Source organism: Neofelis nebulosa, chromosome 1, assembly GCF_028018385.1.
Source record: "Neofelis nebulosa isolate mNeoNeb1 chromosome 1, mNeoNeb1.pri, whole genome shotgun sequence".
In the NCBI taxonomy this organism is placed as follows: Eukaryota; Metazoa; Chordata; class Mammalia; order Carnivora; family Felidae; genus Neofelis; species Neofelis nebulosa.
In genome coordinates, this window is record NC_080782.1 from 118650165 (window position 1) to 118672921 (window position 22757).

At 38.9% G+C, this 22757-nt stretch overlaps 1 protein-coding gene and 1 long non-coding RNA gene across 2 annotated transcripts in view; one reads left to right on the top strand and one right to left on the bottom strand.

The window, feature by feature from the left end:
* The window catches only part of LARS1 (leucyl-tRNA synthetase 1), a 79226-nt gene that overhangs the window by 22826 nt on the left and 33643 nt on the right, over window positions 1-22757 (top strand). Inside the window, exons 7-20 of the mRNA XM_058732754.1 lie at window positions 345-457; window positions 1122-1185; window positions 2603-2670; window positions 2772-2997; window positions 5436-5523; window positions 5610-5686; window positions 8482-8535; window positions 9304-9444; window positions 11018-11095; window positions 16860-16945; window positions 17039-17104; window positions 17203-17285; window positions 17901-18039; window positions 19339-19551. Of these exons, the coding sequence (XP_058588737.1) occupies window positions 345-457; window positions 1122-1185; window positions 2603-2670; window positions 2772-2997; window positions 5436-5523; window positions 5610-5686; window positions 8482-8535; window positions 9304-9444; window positions 11018-11095; window positions 16860-16945; window positions 17039-17104; window positions 17203-17285; window positions 17901-18039; window positions 19339-19551 (1496 nt within the window). The remainder of the gene's footprint in view (window positions 1-344; window positions 458-1121; window positions 1186-2602; window positions 2671-2771; window positions 2998-5435; window positions 5524-5609; window positions 5687-8481; window positions 8536-9303; window positions 9445-11017; window positions 11096-16859; window positions 16946-17038; window positions 17105-17202; window positions 17286-17900; window positions 18040-19338; window positions 19552-22757) is intronic.
* The window catches only part of LOC131513639 (uncharacterized), a 28996-nt gene continuing 6805 nt past the window's right edge, over window positions 567-22757 (bottom strand). The window contains exons 3-4 of the long non-coding RNA XR_009262681.1: window positions 850-925; window positions 567-637 (exon numbers count right to left, since the gene is read on the bottom strand). This is a non-coding gene — a long non-coding RNA (uncharacterized LOC131513639). The remainder of the gene's footprint in view (window positions 638-849; window positions 926-22757) is intronic.

Sequence of the window (22757 nt, forward strand, 5' to 3'; positions counted from 1 at the left end):
TTTAATGTGTTAGCAATTAGTAGAAGGGAATTCTGTTCAAAGACTATGAAGAAGGCAAAGGTTAGCTTGTATATTTAGGAATACACAAAGGTGTTATTTAAATGTTCCTTCTTAACTTATAATTTCTATATGTTTGTTATATGAGTATGTGTGCTTAAAAACTTACAAGTTAATATAATTATAATATATATTTAATAGGTGGAACCTGAATATTGTTCTCCTTTTAATGTTTGATATAATTTTAAGTTGGAAAATAAAGAGTGGAAGAGTAAATAATTGGTGGGAGTTTTTATTCATAGAAACTATACACATTTCTCAAAAATCATGTATTTTCTTTTCTGTAGGTCGACTGGCGTCGCTCTTTCATCACCACTGATGTTAATCCTTACTATGATTCATTTGTCAGGTGGCAGTACTTAACATTAAGAGAAAGAAGTAAAATAAAATTTGGGAAGCGGTGAGTTTGTTGTCCTTCAGTATAATAAAGCAAAAATTTCACTCTGCATTGTAATTCAGTGCCTGATAGATAGCTTCTTTTTTTCATTATCCTTTCTCTTCTTAAAACTTGTTTCCTTTGTTTTCCTTTTTGTCTTACCAGCATTTTAGTGTTTTACCAGTGTTTAATGTGTCTGAGCTGCTAAAAAGAGGGAGAATAGGAGTATTGGCTGTTATGATCTCCCTAATTCTTTTCAGTATTTTCAGTCAAGCAGAAAAAGAATTTTATATATGTGTTAGTTTATCTACTGTTTCTATAAATTGTTTAAGATTCTTCCTTGATTCTATGGATTAATTAAAAACTATGTGTGCTTCATAACTGAATTTATATTTTAGAATCTGTTTCATACCTACCAGCACAAAAAGAGACACTTCGAATCTGTTTCATACCACAAAGCCAAGACCGGTGCATAGTTTTCAGGGATATTACCTTTAATGAAGGCAGAAAGCTTTCATTAAATAGGCTGGCCACTACTCATAAAAGCATAAATAATTGATGTAGACATTTGTTCAGTTAAAAGTTTTAGTTAGAAGAAATATTGTAAGATATTAGCAATAAAGGCAAATACATTAGGATAAAACTTTTATATTATAATAATATTTGTCACTTACTATTTATTTTTTAGGTATACCATTTATTCTCCAAAAGATGGACAGCCTTGTATGGATCATGATAGGCAAACTGGAGAGGTAATTATTTGTGACATAGAGTAGCTATTATAATAATTCTCACTATGGCCATAGAGTTTACGGAATAGATCAGGAACCTAAAAATAATTTTATTTCAGTGCTGAGGTGTATTCTGGTGGCTGTGAAGAGGGAAACAGAATGTTACTGTAAGATTCTGTGTCTTGTCTAAGACCTTGTTACTCCAAAGGTGGTCCTAGGACCAGCTGCATCTCATCTGCTTGTGAGAGAAAAGCACATTCTTGGGCCTCATCCCCAAATTGCTGAATAAGAAGTTCTGAGGGTGGAGCCCAGGAATCTGTCTTTAATAAGCTTTCAATATGACTCACATGTAGGCTAATGTTTGAGGAGCGCTCCCTGGAGAATACACTGCTCTAAAAAGAGAGATGGGGCAAGGTAATGAGATATGTGGCTAACTGATGTACACAGATTCCATTTATACTTGCTTTGATCATGTGCTTGCTTATTTCTAAAGTACTTCTAGCCATGCATGACATCAGTTCATTCTACATTCCTTAGTAACATTATTCTTTGTAATACTTGAGTGAAGCCAGGATCATTTGCCTAAACCTATGGCACAGTAAATCAACAACAATGCCAGAATCTGAACTTAGGATTCCCTATGAGTGCATCTTCCTTTGTTACCATCTTTGAATGCATTTGTAGTCTAGCGACTACTTTTCGAAGTTTGCTTTCAATTATGGTGTAACTTATCTAACAGAAATGATAGTTGATCAAAATTTTGAATTCAGAAGACCCAGTTTACTGACTGTATTAACTTTTAATATGGTCAACACCAGCAGTATCCTAAATTGCAGTAGTATGCCATAGTTTTTCAAAGCATTTTACTATTCATTTGTCTTATGTGTTCTTTGGGATAAGTCCTGTGTGAGTCACAGTACGGTTATATTACAGTTGAAGGAATGAAGTCTCAGACTTTGTCTCTCTTGGATCAAGATATTAGTAACAGCCCAAGCTAGGTTTTGAATGCTTGTGCTCTGGCTCCTGGTCGAGTATATTTCTATGATGGCTGCTCTGGGCGATTGTTTGATTACATATTCTGACTCCCATTTTGGTAAACACCGTTTTGGGTGATTACTCTAAGTCACTTTTTCCCCCCTCATTCTTCACTCTCAAGTGAATTCTTAGCAAACTGTCCTTACTTAGTAGAGTCTGGGCCTTCTTTACCAGTTCTGATTTGGTGTGGAGTGGGAAGGTGGTCTTTCAAGTCACTTCTTACACCTTAGACTTTATGGGAATATAGTCAGCTCCCTACTGGCTGACTCCTCCTTGTAAGAAAGAATTATTCTAACAATGCAAGAATCCATCTAAGAAATTTGAATCCGATCTCTCACTTCTATGTGTGGGTTTAATTCAAGTCTTTTTTCTTCTTAAGGTTTGGTTTTGTTTATTTGTTTAGGGTGTGGGACCTCAGGAATATACTTTAATCAAGTTGAAAGTGCTTGAGCCGTACCCATCCAAATTAAGGTAGGTTCGCTGCAGAGTTATTACTTCTTTTTGAAGTAACAGATAGATGCAATAGAATCCACAACACTTTTTTGCGTAAACATATATTTTTTTCTTCTTAGTGGCCTGAAAGGGAAAAATATCTTCTTGGTAGCTGCTACTCTCAGACCTGAGACCATGTTTGGACAGACCAACTGTTGGGTTCGCCCTGATATGAAGTACATTGGGTTTGAGACGGCGAATGGTGATATATTCATCTGCACCCAGAGAGCCGCCAGGAATATGTCATACCAGGGCTTTACCAAACACAATGGAGTGGTGCCTGTTGTTAAGGAATTAATGGGAGAGGTGAGTTGGGTAGCAGATTTTTAATTTTAGTGCTTAAATTTAGAGGAACATTTTATCCATGACACTTGAGAAAAGAGCATTGGAAAAATCATTTTAATTGAGGAATACATGCAATGTGTAAATCGTAAGTTCAGTATTTTGGTGCAGTTTTATTACATGTGTACACTCCACCCTAATCAAGATACAGACCAGTTCCAGTAGTCCAGAAGGTGCTCCCACGTCCATCTTGCAGTCAGTACCCACCCCTGTTCCACAAAGGTAACCACCACTCTGCCTTTAGTCACCAAAGATTAGTTGCTGTTCTTGAACTTTACGTGATTGAATTATATAATCTGTACTCTTTTGTGTCTGGCTTCTTTTGCTCAACATTAAGTCTGTGAAATTCATGCATGTTGTGTGTAGTAGATTTGTTCTTTTTTTATTGCTGTGGAGTATTCCTTGTATGACTATATCACTATAGCATTTTTAACTCTTAACGTTTCAGTTCAGTAAGTATCTGCTTGAAAAATAGACAATTCTCCCCGAGAGATTTAATGGTTGCAGTGGAATATGATTACCTGTGTTTCTGGTATAGAATTGCAGCTGTTTGTTTTTCTGAAGAATCTTGGTTGATGGTAACTAAATCTGGACGATTATATAGCTTTTATTCTTACACTTTATTTACTTACCAGAATTTCAGTGTATATTTTATTAAACCCTTTCATAAATGCTAATCTTAGGAATCTTGATAAATCACATTTTCAAATTTTTTTAATGTTTATTTTAGATTTTTAAAAAAATACTTATTTTTGAGGTGAAACAGAGTGTGAGCAGGGGAGGGGTAGAGAGAGAGGGACACACAGAATCCGAAGCAGGCTTCGGGCTCTGAGCTGTCAGCATAGAGCACAACGCGAACCATGAGATCATGACCTGAGCCAAAGTCAGACGCTTAGTTGTCTGAGCTACCCAGGTGCCCCTCTTCCTCTTTTTAATATACAGATGGCAACATATTTTGGGGCGTCTGGCTGGTTTAGTCAGAAGAGTGTGTGACTCTTAATGTCAGGGTCCTGAGTTTGAATTCTGCACTGGGGGGTAGGGATTACTACAAAAAAACCCAAAACCCAAAAAACAAAAAACACAAATGGCAGTATACTTTATCACATTTTTCTGCATCTTGCTTTCTTCTTTTTTCTTTTTTCCTTAGCTATGTCTTGGTATTTGCCTTGTGGGTGCATAGCTTCCTTCCTTGTGGGTGTCTTATGTTTTGCAGCCACATAAGTAGTCCATTGTGTGGCTGTACCACAGCGTATTTAACCATTTTCTATAATGCACATTTGAATAGATTACTGTCGTTTTCTGTTACAAGCAGTGCTGCCACTTCTCATCAGCTGTTGGAGTTGTGTCTGAGAAGTTTTTAGGAATAGTGTTAATAACAGAGATTTTTCCTGTTACTAGTGCAATTTCTTTCCCTGTAAATTTGAACAGATTTTGGAGTGAGGAAAATGGGTGGTATAAATTAAAAAACAGCTTTTAGCCCTTAAGACTGTTACGATATTTAGCCTTCACCCACGTGACTGTAAGTTCCATAAAAGCAGTTTCTCTTTGAATAAAGCGGGCCGGTGGGAACTGTGTGGAATTGAGAAGTGCAGTCTTTAGCTTAGTTTTGAGAGTATGGGTTCAGTATTGTTGAATCTTTGGATTTTAAGAGAAACTAGATGTGTGTTTTTCATACAATTTGTCTTCCTAATCATTGTTTTTGTTTTTTTTTAAGTTTATTTATTTATTTTTATTTGGAGAGAGAGCTAGAGAGCAAGTTGGCGAGGGGCAGAGAGAGAGGGAGACAGAATCCCAAGCAGGCTCTGTGCTTTCAGCGCAGAGCCCTATGTGGGGCTTGAACTCACTGTGAGATCATGACCTGAGCCGAAGTCAAGAGTCGGATGCTCAACCAACTTAGCCACTCAGGTGCCCTGCTAATCATGGTTTTAAATGGATATACAGTATTTTATTTTGTTTATATCTCATATTTTGTTAAATGCTTTTTCTATCATTTAAATTTTAGTTGTTTCCAGGTTTTGCTGTTGTAGTTAACACAGCATTGGGTAGACTTCTCAAAGAAAAAATGTTTTTTTCTTTTGAGGTAAATTCCTAGGACTGGCTGGATCTAAGTTGTGTGAATGTTTTTGTGTCTCGCTATGATTCTTATATCGTTTCCCTCAAGGAGTACAATGCCACCAGCAATGTATTAGTGTATTAATTTCCTGACCACCTTATGACATCACGTTTGGGAATTATAATTATTTACAACTATTTTTAGTCTAGTGTGTATAAAAGAATGAGTTTGTTTTACTTCATGTATTTTTGAATGTTTGCTTGTCAGGGCTTAAAAATATTAACACTTTCAAATTTGAGTGAGTAAAATAAGTTTTTTCACCTTTTATGCTGATCTTTTTGTTGCACAGGAGATGCTTGGTGTGTCGCTTTTTGCACCTTTAACATCTTATAAGGTGATCTATGTTCTTCCAATGCTCACCATTAAGGAGGATAAAGGTAAAGAGTTTCTTTCTTTCTTTCTAGAAATACTTTGGTGATTGCATTCTGGTTGTATTAATTAATTCCATACTTTCTTGTATAAGGCACTGGTGTGGTCACAAGTGTTCCTTCTGACTCCCCTGATGATTTTGCTGCCCTCAGAGATTTGAAGAAAAAGCAAGTGAGTATCTGAGTTTCATGTTGTTATTAATTCTTTATCATCTCATTATGTACCATTGAACCAACTATGAAATGAAAAAGCTATCATATCTTGGAACTGTTATCTCTACCTTGTTTCTATATGTGTATATATTTGAAACATAATATTTCACAGAATTTTTAAGACTTCTAGAGTTTAGGTTTACAATAAATTGGAGAAGAAGGTAGAGAGATTCCCCTTGTTCCCACACATGCACAGCCTCTGCCATTATCAACATCCCCCACCAGAGTGGTGCATTTCTTACCACGGATCAACCTACATTGATGCATTATAATTCCCCAAAGTCCATAGTTTACCTTAGGGTTCACTCTTGGTGGTGTATATTTGGGTTGGACAACTGTATAATGACATAGATTCATCATTATTATATCATATAGAGTATTTTTGCTGCCCTAAAAGTCCTGTGTGCTCTTTTTGTTCATCTCTCTCCCCTGTGACCATGCTGTCAGTGCAGAGCCCCATGTGGGCTCGATCTCACAAACCATGAGATCATGACCTGAGCTGAAATCAAGAGTCGGATGCTTAACTGACTGAGCCACCTCGGTGCCCAATGTCTCTTAATTCTTGGTACTGTCTTTTGCAGAGCAGCTTTTAACTTTAATGAAGTTTGATTGTTATTTCTTTCACGGATTAGGTCTTTGATGTTGTATCTAAAAGGGCACCACCATACCCATGGTCATTTAAGTTTTCACCTACGTTAGCTTCTAGGAATTTTATAATTTTATGTTTTACATCTAGGTCTGTGATCCATTTTGAGTTAATTTTTATGACAGTGTAAGCGCTATGTCTAGATTCATTTTTTTTTTTTTTTTTTTTTTGCACCTGGGTATCTAGTTATTCCAGTAACATTTGTTGAAAAGACTATCTTTGAGTTATTGTATTGCCTTTGCTCCTTTGTCAGAGATCAGTTGACTCTCTTTATGCGCTCACTATTTTGGTGCACTGAACTATTTGTCTCTTCTTTCCAGCACTACACTGTCTTGATTACTGTAACTTTATAGTAAGTCTTGAAGTCAGATAGTGTCTGTCCTCCGATTTTTTTTTTTTTAGTACTGAGTTCACTATTCTGGATCTCTTGCTTCTGTATAAAGCTTTGTGATCAATTTGTTGATATTCATAAAATAACTTGTTGGGATTTTCATTGAGATTGCGCTGAATCTGTAGGTTAAATTGGAATTGGTAAGAATTGACATCTTGGCAATACTGAATCTTTCAGTCCATGAACATGAAGTATCTCTCCATTTATTTAGTTCTTTGATTCTCTTCATAGAGTTTGTAGTTTTTCTCACGTAGATCTTATGTATGTTTTGCTACTTTTGTACCTAAGTATTTGATTTTGGAGGGGACGCTAATATCAGTGGTACTGTGTTTTTAGTTTTGAATTCCACTTGTTCATTTTTAGTATATTGGAGTGCAATTAACTTTTTTTTTTTTAAGTTTATTTACTTATTTTGAGCGAGGGGGAGAGAGAGAGGGGGAGAGAGAGAGAGAAAGAGAATGCAAGTGGGGGAGGGGCAGAGAGAGCAAGGGACCGAGAGAGAATCCTAAGCAGGCTCTGTGCTGTCAGTGCAGAGCTTGATGTGGGGCTCAGGCTCACAGACTTCGAGACCATGAACTGAGCTCAAATTGAGAGTTGGTTTTAATTGACTCAGTCATCTGAGGTACCCCTGGAATGCAATGAACTTTGGTATATTAACCTTGTATCCTGCAACTTTGCTACAATTGCCTATTAGTTCCAGGAGTTTTTTTCCCTTCATTCTTTTGGATTTTCCTACGCAGATGATCATTCCATCTATGAACAAAGACAGTTTTATGCCTTCCTTCCCAATCTGTATACCTTTTATTTTATTTTCTTCCCTTATTGCATTAGCAAGGGCATTCAGAACGATATTGAAAGGAAGTGATGAGAGGAACATCCTTGCTTTATACCTGATCTTAGTGGGAATACTTTGAATTTCTCATCCTTAAGTGTGATATTAGCTATGGGTTTTTTGTAGATAGTCTATCAAGTTTTAGAAGGTCTGCATCTATTCCAGTTTACTAGGATTCTTTATCAGGAATGGGTGTTGGATTTTTTTCAAATGCTTTTCTTGCATCTCTTAATAGGATCATGTGATTTTTCTTTTTTAATGTTTTGCTGGATTCCATAAAACTTTAGAAAAAGTTGTAATATTCATATTCACATTTTCATTGCAACCTAGAATATGAACCTCATTTTCAGTGGTGTGTGTGTGTGTGTGTGTGTGAATTTTTGCTTTTGGCTTGCTATTTCTTTTTAATTTTTTAAAATGTTTTTATTTTATTTTTTTCTGAGAGAGAGACAGAGCATGAGTGGGGGAAGGGCAGAGAGAGAGGGACACACAGAATCTGAAGCACAGATTGTCAGTCTGTTCTGTCAGGCAGCACAGAGCCCTACGCGAGGCTTGAGCTCACAGACCATGAGATCATGACCTGAGCCGAAGTTGGACGCTTAACTGAGCCACCCAAGCGCCCCATTTGGCTTACTATTTCATCATTTAAGCAATTCACTGTAATTTAAACTGTTGAGTTTTTTAGTGACATAGATCTCTTCTTGAGATATTTGGTAAAATTAAAAAATTTCCATACGAAAGGGAGAACAAATAGTTTATATTTTAAATTCTATTTGTTTATTTAGGAGAACAAATATTTTTAAAAAAGTTTTAGAGTTTGTTCTCTCAATGATTATGCCAATAAACTGTTGATCATTAGTGTTAATTTGTAAAATTTTTTTGTAGGCCTTACGAGCAAAGTATGGAATTAGAGATGACATGGTCTTGCCATTTGAGCCGGTGAGTACACTGAGGACTCAGAGTATTCATACCCATCTCTTTGTCATTGAAAAAAAGAGCTAGCATTTTCCTTGTAACAAAATTAAATAATTAGTGGATATAAAAATAAGAGGGAGTTTGCTTAGAGTTTATTTACTTTAATTTGCTATCTGTTGTGGCACTTAAGAGTGAGAGAAAGATCAAGAGTAAGTATTTTCTTAGCACCTGGCACCTGCAGTTCTGAAACAAACAATGTTTTTAGCATCACCAGTTTTATAGTAGCTTATTTTGCTAGTAGGGCCAATTTCCAAGCTTCTAAAGACAAAAATTTGCCATGTTAGCCATGAATGCTTATGTTTTCATATTAGTGCCTGGTGAAGAAAAAAAAAATTTAGTTACTAGCAAATAACTTTCATGAAGAATCTAGAAGACTTTTTATAAGCCAGAAGTAAGACCATCCTTAGATTTAGTTTTTTATATCGTTTTGCTAGTTTTAGAATTATATGCCAGTACAGGGTTGTGAGCTGGAGAAGGTGTGTTATATAGTGAGGGAGGGACAATTTAGGGGTTGGTGCAGAGAATTTGGGTAGTTCCTGTGGAGGAGAGTAAGAAGACAAATTCACATCTGGATGTTAGTCACAGTGATTACCTAATGTGTGGTGCTCTTGTAATGATGTATAAAATCTGAAATGACTTCATTGGATAGTAGAGGCAAATGAATTATGCACCATAGGGCATTTTTATGATCATTCAGTGTGAATAAGGTCCTGAAATTGCTGTTCTTTACAGGTGCCAATCATTGAAATCCCAGGTTTTGGAAATCTTTCCGCTGTAACCATTTGTGATGAGTTGAAAGTTCAAAGCCAGAATGACCGAGAAAAACTTGCAGAAGCTAAGGAGAAGTTATATCTAAAAGGGTTTTATGATGGTGTAAGTTATAATTTTTTAGTTTTGCTCTGTATATTTTTCAATGATTTAGAAGAAAATAGAAAGATTCAATATAGTTTCACCTACATACTGATTTGAGAGATAATATGAGATTGTGTTCTTCTGTTTCCAAATTTATTTATTTTTTGTTCAATGGCACTTATAGAAATTATATATTTGTGTCTTTTAGGAATGTCTAAGAAATGAGTTTCTTGAGAAGATTATTTAAAGTTAGTTCATGTTATTATGGAGTCAATTTCATAGGTTTATTGCATGGACAATACCTGGTCCCTTTTGCTGTTTTAATTGAGGAGTTCATATTTTAAATAAGCAGTTTTTCTCATTTAGTTGCTAATGTCCACTAAATGCCAGGGGAGTGCAACAGACATGTTTGGAACCTCTCTTTTCTCCTTAATTGTGCATGTGTTAATGTGGCTTACACATTTCCATGGAAAGAGGACTAGGCTAGAGAAAGTAAAAATCAAGCCAAGTTGCTAGTGACTTGAGGTTAAAATGAAGATTTTTAAGGCTATAAATGGGAATTCTTTATTTTTACCTTCACTTTCATTATTCTGGATAACCAACAATTGGTTATGTGTCTTTTTTTTAAGTGACTTACACATTTTGGGTGGTAACAAAAGCTACCACTTATACAGATAGCACTTAAATGTTAACTTATTTAAATCTCAAAATAACCTCGTGAAGTAGGCACTATCATTCCTGTTTTACAGATGGGGAAATTGAGGCACTAAGACAGTAAGTAATTTACCCAAGATCAGCAGATAGGTAGCCAGTGGCAGAACTGGTCTATCTGGGGAGCTTGGCTCCAGGGTTTGTGCTCTTAACCACTTTACTAACGTGATCTATAAGTATAATTTTATAGTGGTCAATTAAATTGATATAAAGCACTTCAGCATGTTAGAGGATTGGAAGGTCAGAAAACATCTTTCTTTTCCATTTAAGATAGAAACTATTTCAGAGAGAAACAGGAGTCACATAGCTGGAGGTCAGAATATGAGCTGGAAGGGGACTGTGTGGATCTGTGACAACAATGGGCAAGCTAATACCTAGCCCTAGGATTAAATTTCCTCACTACGTTAAAGGCAGAGTTGAAAAACCAGCCTTCCTATAAGGGCCAGGTTTATCACATGGCCAAGCTAAGGAAAATGCTTGCTGGCAACAGGCAGAATTGGAAACAGAAGTCTAACTGGGGTTGAGCTGTGTGAGCTCCATTCATTTTCCCAAAGCCTTCCTTCAGGAATGAACTGAGTGAGCCTATTGAAATTCTCTCCCCATGGAAATCTGAGAAGTGGGAAGGTAATGAGGGATCCTTCCTCATCTTGTTCGTGATAGCTATTCTAGTCATGGCAAAAGAAAAACCAAGTGTGTTGTATATATTAATCACCCAAGCTCTGGCAAAATAAAAACTTAAGATTACAAATGTGATAGATTTCACACTAAAAATATCTTAGTTGTGGATGGAAGTAAATTTAGTTAGGGAAAAATTTGGAGGGAACGCGAGGCAAATTTTAATTGTTTTGTCTGTGTTTTGTCCCCCCACTTCTCATCCTTTTAGGTAATGTTGGTGGATGGATTTAAAGGACAGAAGGTCCAAGATGTAAAGAAGACTATTCAGAAAAAGATGATTGACACTGTATGTGATAGGCCATCCTCTGAAGGCTGTTTTAGGAGAAAACCCTTTTTAAAAATTTCTTTCTTTCTTTCTTTTTTTACATTTATTTATTTTTGAGAGACAGAGTGAGACAGAACGTGAGTTGAGGAGGGGCAGAGAGAGAAGGAGACACAGAGTCTGAAGCAGGCTCCAGGCTCTGAGCAAGCGTTCAGCACAGTGCCCGATGCGGGACTCAGACCCACAAACCGTGAGATCATGACGTGAGCCGAAGTCGGACACCTAACGGAATGAGCTACCCAAGCATCCTTTTTTTTTTTTTTTTTTTTTTTTTTTTAACGTAGGCTTCATGCGCAGCCCAGAGCCCAAAGCGGGGTTTAAAGTCACAGCCTTGAGATCAAGACCTGATCTGAGATCGAGTGCCCCTAAACTAAATTTTGATTTCTGATAGTTATATATGGCTTTAATACAGAGACTGTGGTCTGTAAAGCTTACTAAAATAAAAAAACAGCAGTTTCCTCTCCATCCTTCCCACATTCTCTTCAGTTTCTCTTCCTTGGACAGGATTACTTTCAGCTGTTTTGGTTATTTCTTTTAATATTAACCTCCATCTCTCAGATCTCTAATGTAAATGCTCATAGAGTAATTTTTAAATTTTGATTTTCAGTTTTAGACATTAGCCATTGACTTTCTACCTTGGAAAATCAAGATTTAACTCTTTTTTCTACCTTGTGTCTTTCTGACCTCACCACATTTGTGTGCCCTTCTCTACCTCCCATCTTTTTAGTATAGGTACATTATAACTTATATGAGAGCAGTAATTGTGTACATTAAAAAAAATATTTCCTTTCATATGTTAATGTGGGATTTCCATGTTCAATTTGCTAATCTCTTTTTTTTAAGTCTTTTAATTTATTTTTGAGAGAGAGAGAGAGAGAGAGAGAGAGAGAGCGAGCGCAAGTGGGAGAGGGGCAGAGAGAGAGAATCCCAGGCAGACTCTGCACCGTCAGTACAGAGTCCGATATGGGGCTCAAGCTCACAAACCATGAGATCACGACCTGAACCAAAGCCAAGTGAGCCACCAGGTGCCCCCATTGTATACATTTTTGAGACATCACTGATGTACAATGAGAACTTTTCTTCCCCAGCTTTTGTTTTTCCCTGGTGTTAATAATTGTCCTTCTTGTTTTTTAATTCCTTTTTTAAATTCCTTACTTTAAATACAATGCTGTATTCCCAAACTCTGTCCCAACTCTTTATTTCTTCTTTCACTACTTTAACATGTCGGTATGCTGTTGGTTCCTTCTTGGAGAAAGCTCTTCCCCCGCCTTCTGGCCTGTTTTAGTCTGGACTGGTTACTTACTGTCCTAGTGCACAAATATCATCTGGGATCTTCTGCCATTACTAAAAATTTTCTTTGCTTCTCTTGAGTTGGATCTCTTGTTTCCTTGATCCCATGGCCGCTGCTTAATTATTCCCTCTCTCATTTGGGTTAAGCTCTTACTCTAGTAGTTTTCCTGAAAAAGAGTACCTGGAAGGTAAATTTTTGCAACCTTCCATGTGTGAAATATCTTGTCTATCTTCATACTTGGTTGCCTGGGGACAGAATTCTAGATTGAAAGTAGTTTTGCCTTAGAATTTCATGGACATTACCCATGGTGCTCTGGTTCAGAATGCTGTTGTGAAGTCTGAAACCATTTTGGTAATAACTCATTTTTTTAATAAATGCCCTGTTTTTCCCCCTCTCCTTCTCTTTTTATAGAATCTCGTCTTTCTTCCTGATGTTATGAAATTTCGTGATTTACTGTAGTGTAGGTCAATTTTCATTCATTTTTCTGAGTGCTTAGTGGGCTCCTTCAGCCTGAAGACTTAGGTGCTTTAATTTTGGGAAAATTTCTTGACTTTTTCTTTGATTGTTTCATCTCTTCCTTTCCTTATTTGTTGCTTCCTGAATTCTTATTCAATTATGGGTTCTCTTAGACTCTGGAAGTCTTTTTCTTTCTGGGAGAGTCCCTCAACTTCTTCTTCCTGAGATTTTGTTTGTTTATTGTGAGTTTTTTATATCTGCTATTTGTGTGTATGTGTAAAAAAATTATTTTTGGTATGGAAAATTTCAAATTAAAAAAGTGGAGAGTAGTGTGTTGAATTCCTGTATACTTATTATCCAGCTTCATCGTTACCAACGCAGGGACTTTTTTTTTTTTTTTTCTTCAATATATGAAGTTTATTGTCAAATTGGTTTCCATACAACACCCAGTGCTCATCCCAAAAGGTGCCCTCCTCAATACCCATCACCCACCCTCCCCTCCTTCCCACCCCCCATCAACCCTCAGTTTGTTCTTAGTTTTTAAGAGTCTCCTATGCTTTGGCTCTCTCCCACTCTAACCTCTTTTTTTTTTTTCCCCTTCCCCTCCCCCATGGGTTTCTGTTAAGTTTCTCAGGATCCACATAAGAGTGAAACCATATGGTATCTGTCTTTCTCTGTATGGCTTATTTCACTTAGCATAACACTTTCCAGTTCCATCCACGTTGCTACAAAGGGCCATATTTCATTCTTTCTCATTGCCATGTAGTACTCCATTGTATATATAAACCACAATTTCTTTATCCATTCATCGGTTGATGGACGTTTAGGCTCTTTCCATAATTTGGCTATTGTTGAGAGTGCTGCTATAAACATTGGGGTACAAGTGCCCCTATGCATCAGTACTCCTGAATCCCTTGGGTAAATACCTAGTAGTGCTATTGCTGGGTCATAGGGTAGGTCTATTTTTAATTTTTTGAGGAACCTCCACACTGTTTTCCAGAGTGGCTGCACCAATTTGCATTCCCACCAACAGTGCAAGAGGGTTCCCGTTTCTCCACATCCTCTCCAACATCTATAGTCTCCTGATTTGTTCATTTTGGCCACTCTGACTGGCGTGAGGTGATATCTGAGTGTGGTTTTGATTTGTATTTCCCCGATGAGGAGCGACGTTGAGCATCTTTTCATGTGCCTGTTGGCCATCTGGATGTCTTCTTGAGAGAAGTGTCTATTCATGTTTTCTGCCCATTTCTTCACTGGGTTATTTGTTTTTCGGGTGTGGAGTTTGGTGAGCTCTTTATAGATTTTGGATACTAGCCCTTTGTCCGATATGTCATTTGCAAATATCTTTTCCCATTCCATTGGTTGCCTTTTAGTTTTGTTGGTTGTTTCCTTTGCTGTGCAGAAGTTTTTGATCTTCATAAGGTCCCAGTAGTTCATTTTTGCTTTTAATTCCCTTGCCATTGGGGATGTGTCAAGTAAGACATTGCTACGGCTGAGGCCAGAGAGGTCTTTTCCTGCTTTCTCCTCTTGGGTTTTGATGGTTTCCTGTCTCACATTCAGGTCCTTTATCCATTTTGAGTTTATTTTTGTGAATGGTGTGAGAAAGTGGTCTAGTTTCAACCTTCTGCATGTTGCTGTCCAGTTCTCCCAGCACCATTTGTTAAAGAGACTGTCTTTTTTCCATCAACACAGGGCCTTTTTTATAGGATGCTATTGTTTCATGAATGTGAAATCTTAATCTTTTATTTCTCTGAGGAAGATTGTTGATATTTAAGAGTAGGTACAGAAAGATGATTGAAACCTTTTTGGATGTGAGTAGGGCTTCATTGGGGGAGATCTAGAAGGGCTTTTTGGGTCTTGGGGAAGCCTTTATATTAGCCCTGATGTCAATTAGTTAGAGCTTCTTGGATTTATTAGCTTCCTCCTAGAAGTTTCTTCCACTTTCTAGCTTGAGAAGTCTAAGCTAACTGGGAGCTGAAAAAATTGCTAGGGGGAATACCAAAACCCATTGTGCTGACTCTCCACTGCATCTGTCTCTTCCCACTGTGATACCCATATCCTTAACTCTGTCTTTGGTTGAGTGACTCTTGTATCCTCTCCAGAGCATAAACCTTCATTGTTCTGGCATAGGGAGGGGCATTTGCCTGTCTGCATAGTATGGGATTAGGGTATCTGGGGTTCTGACCTCTTCTTTAGAAACTTCAGTTAGTCCTCTTTTCAGCAGAGTTCGATGTCTGTTTTTAATTTCCCTTCTTTATACCAAAGTCCTAGCTATTTAAGTTCAGTATGAAGAATTACATTAAAAACAAAGAACAATGAATCATTTTATGAATAATTATGTTGAATTTTATCTTAAAAAATAGCCTGACAAGTGTGGGACCATAATACATTAAGAGGTATTTATATTTGGTAAACAGTTACATTCACGGTTAGTTTTCTAGTGGACATTTTTCATGACACTATAAATCTTTAGCAACAATGTTTTCCATGTTTAGTTTTTGTGCATCTAGTTTTTTAAAAGCAGTGGTTCTATGCGTTTAACTTCATATTTTCTTTATATTCTTTTTTTTTAGTTTTTAGAGAGAGAGATCAAGCATGAGTGGAGAGAGAGGCAGAGAGAGGAGAGAGAGAGAATCCCAAGCAGGGTCTGCGCTGACAACGCTCACATCTCCCCCTCTTTATATTCTTTTTTTTTTTTTTTAAATTTTTTTTTTTTTCAACGTTTTTTTATTTATTTTTGGGACAGAGAGAGACAGAGCATGAACGGGGGAGGGGCAGAGAAAGAGGGAGACACAGAATCGGAAACAGGCTCCAGGCTCCGAGCCATCAGCCCAGAGCCCGACGCGGGGCTCGAACTCACAGACCGCGAGATCGTGACCTGGCTGAAGTCGGACGCTTAACCGACTGCGCCACCCAGGCGCCCCTCCCCCTCTTTATATTCTTACTATAACAAGGATAGGGATGCCTGGGTGGCTCAGTTAGTTAAGCATTATTAGACTCTTGATTTCAGCGCAGGCCATGATCTCTTGGTTTAAGAGTTCAAGTCCCGAGTCGGGCTCCATGCTTATAGTTCGGAGCCTGCTTGGTATTCTCTCTCTCCCTTTCTCTCTGCCCACCCCCTCCTTGCTCTCTCTCTCTCTCTCTCTCTCTCTCAAAATAAGTAAATAAACTTAAAACAAAAATAATAAGGGTAAAGGGCTTCCATAGGCAATCTAACCTTCAAACCATAGAATTAGAAAGTATTGAACATCATTCATGTTCCAATGAAAAGGAATAATCTATACCTAGGAAAGATGATCCATTTGACAGAGATACACACCTTTTCAAAAGCAAATGATATAGGGGCGCCTGGGTGGCGCAGTCGGTTAAGCGTCCGACTTCAGCCAGGTCACGATCTCGCGGTCCGTGAGTTCGAGCCCCGCGTCGGGCTCTGGGCTGATGGCTCGGAGCCTGGAGCCTGTTTCCGATTCTGTGTCTCCCTCTCTCTCTGCCCCTCCCCCGTTCATGCTCTGTCTCTCTCTGTCCCAAAAATAAATAAAAAACGTTGAAAAAAAAAAAAAAGCAAATGATGTATAGAAAGAATGGCAGGGCCGCCTGGGTGGCTCAGTTGGTTAAGTGGCTGACTTCAGCTCAGGTCATGATCTCACGGGTCGTGATCTCATGGCTTGTGAGTTCGAGCCCTGCGTCAGTCTCTGTGCTGACAGCTTGGAGCCTGGAGCCTGCTTTGGATTCTGTGTCTCCCTCTCCCTCTGTTCCTCCCCTGCTTGCACTCTGTCTCTCTCTCAAAAATAAATAAAGATTAAAAAAAAATTAAAAAAAAAAAGAGAATGGCAGATAACTTATACTGGGAAGACATACTGAAGATGTGGGGTTTTTGTAATTGGTGGTGTAACATTTTTTTTAAAAGTTTTTTTATTGTCCCTGAGGAATAGAGATTGACTTGACATAATATCTGATATATTTTTATTTGCTTTCATGTAGGGAGATGCCTTTATTTACATGGAACCAGAAAAACAAGTTATGTCCAGGTCTTCAGATGAATGTGTCGTGGCCTTGTGTGACCAGTGGTTAGTCTCTCATACAGCAAGACATTTCCTTCAGTCATTTTACTTATCCTTTTGAATTTTATGTTTTTTTTAAATCAATCTGTCCACTACCAGGTACTTGGATTATGGAGAAGAGAACTGGAAACAACAGACATCCCAGTGCTTGAAGAACCTGGAAACGTAAGAAGGGAAACAAGTGATGAGGGAAGGGAAAGGAGATCAGAAACATGGAAGACAGTGAGGATGAAGAGAGACACTGTACCTTTTACTCTCTCCAGATTCTGTGAGGAGACCAGGAGGAATTTTGAAGCTACCCTAGGTTGGCTACAAGAGCATGCTTGCTCGAGAACTTATGGTTTAGGTGAGCATGTTTCAAATTCTTCTGTTTGAATGACTTGGCCAGTTACCTGGCACATTAACCCTTTTACTTTTTCTCTGTCTCTCCTAGTATTTTTCTGAATTGAGAGGTTTTGGTTTGAGGGTGAGGGAAACTGGGGTGTGGTGCCCTACCGTCTATCTACCTGCTGGTAGAGTATGACCTCTCAAACCCACATAGCTTTATGGATTTTTTTTTTAATAGAAACTTTGTAGTGCTTCAACCATTTTGCCTTTTTAAAAAATGTTTATTTATTTATTTTCAAGCAGGGAGGAGGCAGGCAGAGAGGGAGGGAGGGAGAGAATCCCAAGCAGGCTCTGCACGGTCAGCGTGGAGCCGGTTGCGAGGTTCTATCTCACGACCTGTGAGATCACGACTGGAGCCGAGATCAAGAGTCGGACACTCAACTGACTGAGCCACCCCAGTGCCCCCATTTTGCTTTATATTTACTAGTTCATTTTGTTAATTATTTAAGCAAATTTAAGACCTTCTTAAATAAGTAGCTTTGTAAATGCTATAGACCTTGAAGATATGGATTCTCCAGATGAAGTATCTCTTTTAAGTTCCTCATGAATTAATTTTCTTCTTTTTATCTTGCAGGTACTCGTCTGCCATGGGATGAGCAGTGGCTGATTGAATCGCTGTCTGATTCCACTATTTACATGGCATTTTACACAGTGGCACACCTGCTGCAGGGGGGTAACTTGCGAGGACAGGCAGAGTCTCCGCTGGGCATCAGGTTGGTGAATGGATGTGGCAAAGAAATGTAGTTTATTAGCAGGAGGTGTGATCTTTTGATTTACACATTGAAAGTTCCTTTTTTAAAATTATTTTATTTTATTTATTTTTTAAAACTTTTTATAATGTTTATTTTTTTTTTTTAATTTTTTTTTTTTTTTAATGTTTATTTATTTTTGAGACAGAGAGAGACAGAGCATGAACGGGGGAGGGGCAGAGAGAGAGGGAGACACAGAATCAGAAGCAGGCTCCAGACTCTGAGCCATCAGCCCAGAGCCCGACGCGGGGCTTGAACTCACGAACCGTGAGATCGTGACCTGAGCTGAAGTCAGACGCTCAACCGACTGAGCCACCCAGGCGCCCCTATAATGTTTATTTTTGAGAGAGAGAGAGAGAGAGAGACAGAGCTTGAGACTGGGAGGGGCAGAGAGGGAGACACAGAATCTGAAGCAGGCTGCAGGGTCTGAGCTGTCAGCACAGAGCCCAATGCAGGGCTCGAACCCACAAACCATGAGATAATGACCTGAGCCAAAGTCGGACGCTTAACTGACTGAGTCACCCAGGCATCCCTTTTTTTTTTAAATATTTATTTATTTATTTATTTATTTATTTAATTTTGAGGCAGAGAGTATGTGAATGGGACAGGGGCAGAGAGAGAGAGGAAGAGAGAAAATATTCTAAGCAGGCTCTGCATTGTCAGCACAGGGCCTAATGTGGGGCTTGAACTCATGAACCGTGAGATTATGACCTGAGCTGAAGTCACATGCTTAACTGAGTTATTTTTTTATTTTTTAAGTTTATTTATTTTGAGAGAGACAGAGACACTGCAAGCGGGAAAAAGGTAGAGAGGGAGACAGAGAATCCCAAGCAGACTCTGTGCTGTCATCATGGAGCCTGACCTGGGGCACCATCTCACGAACTGTGAGATCATGACCTGAGCTGAAACCAAGAATCGGATGCTCAACTGACTGAGCCACCCAGGAGCCACAAAAGTTCCTTTTTTTTTTTTTTTTTTTTTTTTTTTTTAATATTTAGTTTTCATAAGAATTCATTTAGCAGAATTTTGCTAATGATGTTGCTTTTTTGCTGTTGAACTGAGAAAAAGTAATAAATCGTCCCTCTATTATTGTTACTGTTCTTTATTCTTAGGGGAATCTATTGTCATTTGTTATGGTAATTACATTAAGACAGAAATATCTACTTCATGGTTAGATGAAAATACTGATTCTTTCATGGAAAAGTATATATTTTTTTGATGCTGGTTTTTTTGTTTGTTTGTTTGTTTTTATTTTAATTACAGACCACAACAGTTGACCAAGGAGGTTTGGGATTATGTTTTCTTCAAGGAGGCTCCATTTCCTAAGACTCAGATCCCAAAGGAAAAGTTAGATCAATTAAAGCAGGAATTTGAGTTCTGGTATCCTGTGGATCTCCGAGTCTCTGGCAAGGATCTTGTTCCAAATCATCTTTCATATTACCTTTATAATCATGTGGCTATGTGGCCAGAACAAAGGTGAGTGCTAAAAAGGATGCAGACTAAACTTATGCCTTGTGGCTTCAAGTATTTAAGAAGTTATCGTGCAAGGTATAGATTTGCCAGTTACTTTCTTTTTCTTCTATTAAATGCATACTGAAGCATAAAGCACACCTTCTCCTATCTAGTACATTCGGAAATCCTCCTACTTACTTTAGGCTCACAAAGTGCATCCCTTAGGCTCACGAAACACGTCACATTTCAGGTACCCGGACAGCCTTTGAGTACTTCACTTGACCTGTTTTGTGACTCATTTGACCTCATAGGTGGAGGAATAGAGGTGATTTAAGACAGAGCTTAGAACTTTAGAATTGGAAGGAAACATCCCTTTAGAGCTGAGATCCCTAAGGTTATAGTATTGTTTGGTAGCGGTATTCTGACTAGAGTCTGAATCTAAGAGGCATTTTTTAAAAAGTTTACTTGTTTGTTTTGAGAGAGAAAACAAGCATGTGTATGTGAGTAGGGGAGGGCAGAGAGAGAAAATGAGAGAGAGAGAGAGAGAGAGAGAGAGAGAGAGAGAGAGAGAGAGAGAGAGAGAGAGAGAGAAGCTCAAGCAGGCTCTGTGCTGTCAGTGCAGAGCCCAGTGTAGGGCTCGATCTCACAAAAGGTGAGATCCTGACTTGAGCCAAAATCAAAAGTCGGATGTTTAACTGGCTTAGCCACCCAGGTGCCCCTAAGAGGCATTTTTAATATCCTGTGCTCAAAAATAATCCTTCTATCATCTTTCTCTTGACCCAGACATGTCTCTCTGCCTCTCCTTCCAGTCTCAATGGCTGAAGAAACAACCCCTCCCTCTGTTCAGATTTTATTTCCTATAACCAAAACTATCTCATGTGATTTCATGTATTTAGGATGAGATTGCATTTTCTTTTCTCAAGAATAAAAGGGAAATTGGAAGTAGAAGAATAAAATAAATCTGATGTGGCTCTTGTTATCCAATTATTTTGTTTAAAATGTAGTTTTGGAGAAATTAGGTATCTCAGGAGTATTTGTTGGTAATATAGCGGAGTCTTAATCCCTTTGCATCAAGTTTTTGACATGTATTAGGTTTTAAAGATTACAGGTAAGTAATATCAGGTGCTTATAAGTAATAACATAGGTAACACCAGGCACTCTTCTAATCACTTCTAGTAACTCACTTAATTTTCACTACAACTTTTTTTTTTTAATTTTTTTAACGTTTATTTATTTTTGAGACAGAGAGAGACAGAGCATGAACGGGGGAGGGGCAGAGAGAGAGAGGGAGACAGAGAATCCGAAGCAGGCTCCAGGCTCTGAGCCATCAGCCCAGAGCCTGACGCGGGGCTCGAACTCATGGACTGTGAGATCGTGACCTGAGTCGAAGTCGGACGCTTAGCTGACTGAGCCACCCAGGCGCCCTTCAGTACAACTTTTTTTTTTTTTTTTTTTTTTAATTTTTTTTTTCAATGTTTTTTATTTATTTTTGGGACAGAGAGAGACAGAGCATGAACGGGGGAGGGGCAGAGAGAGAGGGAGACACAGAATCGGAAACAGGCTCCAGGCTCTGGGCCATCAGCCCAGAGCCTGACGCGGGGCTCGAACTCACGGACCGCGAGATCGTGACCTGGCTGAAGTCGGACGCTTAACCGACTGCGCCACCCAGGCGCCCCCAGTACAACTTTTTGAGGAAGGTCTGCAATATCCTCGTTTTCCAGGCAAGGAACAAGACCGAGGTATAGAGAGCTCAAATAATTCACCCAGAGTTACTCAGCAATGGCAGAACGAGGATGCAAACCCTAGCATTTTGGCTCCAGAACTCTTGCTCTCAACCACTATCCCCATATCATCTCAGTGCCAGAATGAGTGAATGATACGTACATAGTTCAAACATCCAAGCGAGGCGCCTGGGTGGCTCATTTGGTTAAGCGTCTGACTTTGGCTCAGGTCATGTCTCAGGGTTCGTGAATTTAAGACCCACATTGGGCTCTCTGCTGTCAACACAGAGCCCGCTTTGGATCCGCTGTCCCCCTCTCTCTCTCTGCCCCTCCCCTGCTCCATTCTGTCAAAACTAATATGAACATTGAAAAACAAAACCCAGCGGTTCCTAAAAGTAAAAAGTGAACTTTTACCCTTGTCCCCTCATCACTCTACTTCCCATAGGCCATCCTGGCTGCTGCTTTCTTGTGATTTCTTCTGGATAAAATATTTATAGGTAAACCAGTATCAGATGTCTCTCCTTACTTATTTTTTAATTTATACCAAGATGCCATGGTACAGTTTTTTTCCCTGCTAGTAGTATATTTCTAAGATCTTCTTATTTATTTATTTATTTATTTATTTATTTATTTATTTAACGTTTACTTATTTTTGAGATAGAGAGAGAGACAGAGCATGAACGGGGGAGAGGCAGAGAGAGGGAGACACAGAATCAGAAGCAGACTCCGATTCTGAGCCATCAGCCCAGAGCCCGACGCGGGGCTCGAACTCACGGACCGCGAGATCGTGACCTGGCTGAAGTCGGACGCTTAACCGACTGAGCCACCCAGGCGTCCCTCTGAGATCTTTTTATAGCCACACTTCTAGCCCTGCCTGTATTTTTTTTTTTTTTAACGTTAATTCATTTTTTTTTTTTTTTAAATTTTTTTTTTTTTTTCAACGTTTTTTATTTATTTTTGGGACAGAGAGAGACAAAGCATGAACGGGGCAGGGGCAGAGAGAGAGGGAGACACAGAATCGGAAACAGGCTCCAGGCTCCGAGCCATCAGCCCAGAGCCTGACGCGGGGCTCGAACTCACGGACCGCGAGATCGTGACCTGGCTGAAGTCGGACACTTAACCGACTGCGCCACCCAGGCGCCCCACGTTTATTCATTTTTGAGACAGAGAGAGACAGAGCATGAACGGGGCAGGGGCAGAGAGAGAGGGACACACAGAATCAGAAGCAGGCTCCAGGCTCTGAGCCATCAGCCCAGAGCCCGACGCGGGGCTCGAACTCACAGACCGCGAGATCGTGACCTGGGCTGAAGTCGGACGTCTAACCGACTGAGCCACCCAGGCACCCCTGTATTTTTAAAATAGTTACTACATAGTATTTCAGTGTATGCCTGCATCATAGTTTATGTAACCAGTCCTTCACTTAACGCACACTTTACTTGTTTTTATTTTTTTCGTTATGAACAGCACTCAATAAATATCCTTGTACATTTGTCTTTGCAAATTTTTACA